Source organism: Manis pentadactyla, chromosome 14 (genome assembly GCF_030020395.1).
Source record: "Manis pentadactyla isolate mManPen7 chromosome 14, mManPen7.hap1, whole genome shotgun sequence".
Classification (NCBI taxonomy): Eukaryota; Metazoa; Chordata; class Mammalia; order Pholidota; family Manidae; genus Manis; species Manis pentadactyla.
Genome location: NC_080032.1, coordinates 70257343 through 70263995, shown reverse-complemented (window position 1 = coordinate 70263995; position 6653 = coordinate 70257343). Strand labels below are relative to the sequence as shown.

The following is a 6653-nucleotide window of genomic DNA, read 5'->3' as shown; positions in this document are numbered from 1 at the left end:
TACTTAAGAAGCAGTTTCTCAGAATTTCCCTGTGAACATTATCCTCTCCCTTGTTTAGAGATGAGCAACAGGCTGAGAGATTATCAAGAATTCAAGGTAACTCAGAAAATGGATCCAAGACCTGTTCTTCTGCCTGAATCTCACACTCTTTTTACTACACTTTGCTTACACAGACATATTCAGCACTGTGAATCAGACAACTTGAGATATTTCTAGTGAAGGCATTTTATTTTTCATAAAAATATTATTGTACAATGCTCTTCAGAGAAAGAAAAATTCCTTCAATGCCCAAAATACCATGTGGCTTAATAATAATCTTCTCTTTAAAAACTACATATGTAATTAATAATATGCAACAGATTTCTTGTGAAATATAGCATTTACATTTTAAAATTTTCTTTGCCTTTATTTTAACTAAAGGTAAGTTCAGTTTAAACCTATACTTCTTTAATGAGCCAAATCAAGTTTATCTTAGTTCAATGATAAAATGCTAAACAGGAATGCTGATAAATACTGTCAATTAGCTGGTAAACAGTGATATGAATTTGCTGCAGTAAGATTCTAATTTTGATGTAACAGAAAGACTTTAGGTAAAATAGAAAAAAAAATTTAAGAACTTCAACTATATCCTAAAACTTGACCTGGTCAAACTTACTCCATATTATATTCCATTGCTTTAATATATGGCAAATCTAAGCTAAATTAATGACAGAATATCACTGGTTTAAATACACAAATTTATTTTTCCCTTCATCTTCCTTTCTTTGGTGGGGAAAAAAGGAAAAAGGAAACATTACTGTGTACTCAGGAAGCAAGGAGAACAGCACTGGTCCAGGGGACGGAGCTCACCGGGCTCTCACCCTCCTCCGTGTTCTCTCGGCCTGTGTGTTGTCATTACAGGTAGTGAGAGACACTAGGATTCGGTAGGCTGCTCCGTGACTGGACTGGGGAAAGAATGTTCCAGCTGTTTCAGTCAGTGACATTTATTAACATGCTTCAAGTGGCCAAAGTGCGCAGCTGGCACAACCCAGAGTAATCAAAACATTCCTTTTTAAGAACAAGGAACTTTCTCCTGCTTTGATCTACGCCAAAATAGCAAACAGGTTTAGGAATAAACTCAAATAAATTGCAATTTACTTTCACCCCGAATTACACATCCTCTACCTGGGGATGAAGTCACTGCTCTTGTAAAGATCTCGTGGGGGAGGGGGTAGCTCAAATGACTGTAAATTAGAGGTACAACCAGAGAAGAAATACTTCAAGCACAATGCAGGCAATTCCATTGAAGAGCCACATTCATTCTGGAATGTTTGTTTTGAAGACAACTCTTTTGGGCAATTCAAAGGGTACCGAACCAAGAAGTCTTGGGTTATTTTGTGGAATAGAAATATACATTTGAGTAGACCAGATGACAAAAACACACCCATTAGAATCAGAACACTATATTTAAAACACTTAAATTCTGAAGACTGGAATATTAACAATCCTTAGTCTATTTATATTTGTGATCCTAAAAAGACATTACATACTCTTAAACCCCCAGTCCTCCAAAACAGAGACCCAACAGGCTGGGCTAGTGGTTTATCAGTAGTCACACAGGACTAGACTAGAGATCTGAGTTTGCAACCTAAGCACAAGAGACCTTTAGGAACTCAGGCTAAGGGGAGGCACTTTATTCAAACACATGCCTAAGAGAAGGGGGGACAGTACCCTGTATTCTGAAACTATGTGGTCCATCTCATGTTCCACCTCACAGACAACCTAGACTATAATGCTTCCTCTTAAACTGCTGTTTTCATAACATGTTTTAATTGAAAGCCAAATATTTGTTTCATAAGACCAAAGAGCAATTATAATTTAGCAGCAACAGAGAGCACGACTCCTGATTTAACTATGGGAAAGAGGAGAGAGAGTGATGAAGTGTCTCTCTGGGGAAATTGAAAGATTCCTAGGTCTATTTGAGTGTATCATATTATGTGCTTAATTCCCCAACCATCACTCCACCTGGTAGGCAGGAAGAAAGTAAATGTGGCTGTGATGGGAACCGGAGAGAACCACCTGGCTTCCTGCACCTCCTACCAAGCCCACGAGCTGTGTTGTGGTGCTGTGCACAACTCTCGGCTCCAGGGCTTCACCCCAGAGCAGAGGCACAGCCGGGGCTGAACCAGACGCACACCCCTGGTGTGTTTGTTTTTGGCTTAGAATACTCATAAGGAAACTCACATCAGGGAAGAAACTAAGTGTTCTGGTTATGGCTACAGAAATTAGATGTACTAGCAGTTCATCCCTCATTTTGTTCCAGATCTCTTGAGGCAGGAACTCGACCTCAGCAGGTAATTTCATCCTATTTTCTTTAGAAAAATTCTCCAAGTTAGTTAACGACACAAGGAAATGTGTGTGAACATTCACTCCTACCGTCCCCACATACATATATAGACATACAAGAGAAACACATACACATATACTCTAGGTTGCCAAATGATGTATTCTGCTGAAATGCCTAAAAGGTTACCTCTCGCTTAATAAAATATGACTAATTATTCTCCAAATATGGATTAGGCCCTAGCAAAGTTCTGTAAATACTGTTTGAAAAGACAGCCACAGAAGTTTCAAATAGAGGCTGTCTTGTGGGCTTTCCTGACAGATTTTGTTAACATGTACATTATTTAAAACAGGCATACCACCATGGATTATAAAAATAGAAATGTATATATATATATTTGTTAATACATATTCACAGCTTATGCTGGAATGGCTCACAGGAGAAATCATGGTTCATGCAGAAAATATACGTTACTCAAGTAAATATAATGAAATAAGGTTAGGTCCATAAAGACTGAGAACTTAGTAATCAGCCCATTTGGTTTCTTTTTGTAGGACAATCAAGCACATGAAAGGAGGTGATACCTATACATACATATACATACATTTACATGAATTACATGGAGAGAATATAAATTAAACAATAAAGCAATGTGGAGTTAAGGTGCAAAAATACATTCTTCACCCATTTCTATTTCTGTGTTCTTAAGCATTGTAACAGTTAAATTCAATGGGTGGCAATACTAACCAGAACAGGTCTGAATTTTGTAAATTTTCTAAGTGTTGAAAGTTAAAGCAAAATCCTTTGAGATCTATCATCACACACTTCAGTACAAACTACAGATTTACAGAGATGACTACTGAGCAGTAGGTAGTTAATGGAGCCAAGAAGTATAATCTTGCCCATTCATCCTCCATAGGAATAAGAGAATTGGCTTCAGTCACTGACTCATCATTTATATGCTCTTCACCCTGAAAAATAAATCAAAGTTACCAATGTAAAAATGTTTTTAAAGTCAATGAAGTTTGGTTAATCTGTTTTATAATGCATGAATTTGTTTATCTATAAGAAGGCTGTTTTTAAACAGACTGAAAAAAAAAGAACTGAGCTGATTTGGGTTATTTTCATTAATCTAGATTAAAGCAAATATTACCTTATCTAGTAAGTTATCCAAAAGCCAATCCTTCAATTTTATTTAAAAAGTTTTCTAAAACAAGAAATTTAAACCATTTCCCTATAACTATTTCAAGTGTTCCCAAAGCAATCACAATGATGAATAAATTAACACATGACATTTTCATTGTAAAATCTTTATAGTCTCTTCAACAAATGGTGCTCAGACAATTGGATATTTAGATCTAAAGGAATTAAGCTGGATCCTTACCTCACTCAACATAGAAAAATTAACACAAATGGATCAATGACCTAAATATATGAGTTAAAACAATAAAATTCTTAGAAGAAAACATAAGGGTAAATCTTCATGACCTTGGATTTGAGAGTGGATTGTTAGACATGACACCCAAAATATGATAAACAAAAGAAAAAATAGATAAACTGGACTTCATAAAAATTAAAATCTTTTGTGTACCAATGAACACTATCAAGAAACTGAAAAGACAACCTACAGAATGGGATATCTGTAAAACACATTATCTGATAAAGGTCTAGAATCCAGAATATATAAAGGGCTCTTATAACTCAACAACAAAATGAAAACAACTCAATTAAAACATGGGCAGGCAAAAGGGGGAATGCGTGAAACAGGTGAAGGGGATAAAAGGTACAAACTTCCAATTATAAAGTTAAGTCATGGGGATGAAATGTACAGCATAGGGAATATAGTCAAGAATACTGTAGTAAGCTTGTAAGATGGTAACTACACTTATCATGGTGAGCATTTCATAATGTATAAAATTGCTGAATCACTATGTTGTACACCTGAAACTAATATAGTATTGTATGTCAACTATGCTTCAATTAAAAAACTCAAAAACATTAAAAAATAAACAGGGGTGATGAGCTTAGATATTCCTTCAAAGAAGATATACAAATGGCCAACAAGGACAAGAAAAGATGTTCAACATCATTAGTCATTAGGGGAAATGAAAATCAAAATCACAGTCAGATACCATTACATACCCATAGGAAGACTACATTTTTTAAAAAGAGGAAATAAAAAGTGTTGGCAAGATGTAGAGAAATGGGAATCTTCATTTATTGCTGGTGGGAATGTAAATTATTTCAGCCACGGTGGAAAAGAGTTTGTGTTTCCTCTAAAATAAAGAATTACCATAATGACCCAGCAATTCCACTTCTAGGCATATACCTAAAATAACTGAAAACAGGTACTAAAACACATACTTGTCCATACATTTTCATTGCAGCACTGTTCACAATAGCCAAAAGGTAGAAACAAATGTCCATGAATGGACAATGGATAAACAAGTTGTGGTATACATATATAATGGAAAATTGTGCAGCCATAAAATGAAGTATTGGTACATGCTACAACATGGACAAACCTTGAAAACATTGTTAGGTGAGACAGGCAGACACAAAAAGTCATATACTGTATGATTCCATTTATATTAAATACCCAGAATAGGTAAATCCACAGACAGATAGCAGATTCATGGCTGCCAGGGGCTGGAGGGAGAGGGTAATAACAAGTAACTGCTAACTGAGTCCGGGGTTTTCTTTGGGATGCTGAAATATTTTGCAAGTAGACCAGGGTGGTGGTTGACCAATATTGTGAATGTGTAAATGAATCTGAATTATTACATTAAAGTGGTTGATTTTATGTTATGTGAATTTTATCTTTATAAAAAAAATCCTTTCAGTGACAGGCTACTATACTAGACAGAGCCTGGACTGGGTAAGGAGAGGTTCTATGATTATAGCTGTGTAATCCTGAGCACCCTACCCAGCCCTCTATTCCTTCACCTATAAAACAACAAGGGTAATTCCTTAATACAATTATTACAGGAAATACGTAAGACAAATATATGAAAGTACTTTCTAAGCTATAAATCAAAATACAAAAGATATTATTAACAATAACTAGGATGGTATACTTCCATTTATGAACTAAGCAACTTAATACAAGAATTTCATTAAAAATGTACTGGTTGCTCTTTACAGACCCCACGTAAAACACATTTCAACATTTAGAATCTAACACCATTTCACTTGCTTAGTAAACTACAAATAACAGCAACATTTTATTCAAAGACACAGTGAGGAAAGTACTACAAACTCTCCCATGTATTGTACGCACAGGAATTGCTATTAGCGTCTGTCTTCCCAGCTTTCATGTGCCTGCTTGAGTTCTGCTGAAATTTGCTCTGCTCTTCTCCAGTGAGTAGGGCCTTGATTTCAGAAGGGATTTTTCCTTGGTCCATCGCCATACACCACTGCTTGTACTGAAATATGTAAAATATATTGAAGTGAAATTCTACTAGTCAGAGTTCAGGAACCACTAGTAGAAATCCTATACACAAGAACTCCCATACCCAGATGTACTGCATTGACTGCTGGGAATCCCACTCTCCATTGTATCTGCTCTTTATAACCTAAGACATGTATAAGGCCTGCCATCTTTTGGAAGAGGGCAAAAAACTTCTGCTCAATCTTCTTGTGAAATCCTGGAGTACTGCTCAGATTGAAAAGGTCCCTCTGGTTAAAAGAACATCTCACAATATGCCAGTAGTTAGAATTCATATGTTTTTTGCTACTTGTCACATTATTTCTACTCCTAAAATAAAGAATTTTGTAATTTCCTTTCTTTCATAAACATTCATGAAACATCTTCTTTCTACCAGAGTGTGTACTATGGACTTTGGGGCACACAAAAATTGATCAGTCTGAAGATTATGACCTCAAGTGGCTTACAATGCAGAAAGTAAGAAAAAATTTATAGCATAAGTCAAATTCAGTACACATCTTAAAAATCTACTGAGTAGAGATTCAAGATGGCAGAGTGAGAGGTGAGAGAGAGAACTCCTCCCAAAATGACATATGTTACGAAAATATAGTTAATAGAACTAATCCTAAAAGAGTAACAGGAAAGAAGGCTGCATACACCTGGAGAACAGAGCAGACCTCATGAGACAGGGTAATGTACCAAAGGCTTCATCCAGTGGGACCCAAGCCCTTTCCTCACCCCAGCTCACTGGCAGGAGGAAGAGAAATGGAGAAGGGAGTGGGTGAAAGCCTAGGACTTCTGAACATCCAGCCCCGGAGATCTGCTTTGGGAGCACAAACCTACATTGCATGATGCTCTGGAGATTAGGGGGTTGGAAAGCTAAGCCAGGCAGAATATTTGAAG

General features: G+C 36.3%; 1 protein-coding gene across 1 annotated transcript in view; it reads right to left on the bottom strand.

The window, feature by feature from the left end:
* Positions 1-209: 209 nt before the first annotated feature.
* CREBL2 (cAMP responsive element binding protein like 2) overlaps positions 210-6653 on the bottom strand; it is a 29157-nt gene continuing 22713 nt past the window's right edge. Inside the window, exons 3-4 of the mRNA XM_036909556.2 lie at positions 5604-5748; positions 210-3294 (exon numbers count right to left, since the gene is read on the bottom strand). Coding sequence (XP_036765451.2) covers positions 3290-3294; positions 5604-5748 — 150 coding nt within the window. The 3' untranslated portion in view covers positions 210-3289. The remainder of the gene's footprint in view (positions 3295-5603; positions 5749-6653) is intronic.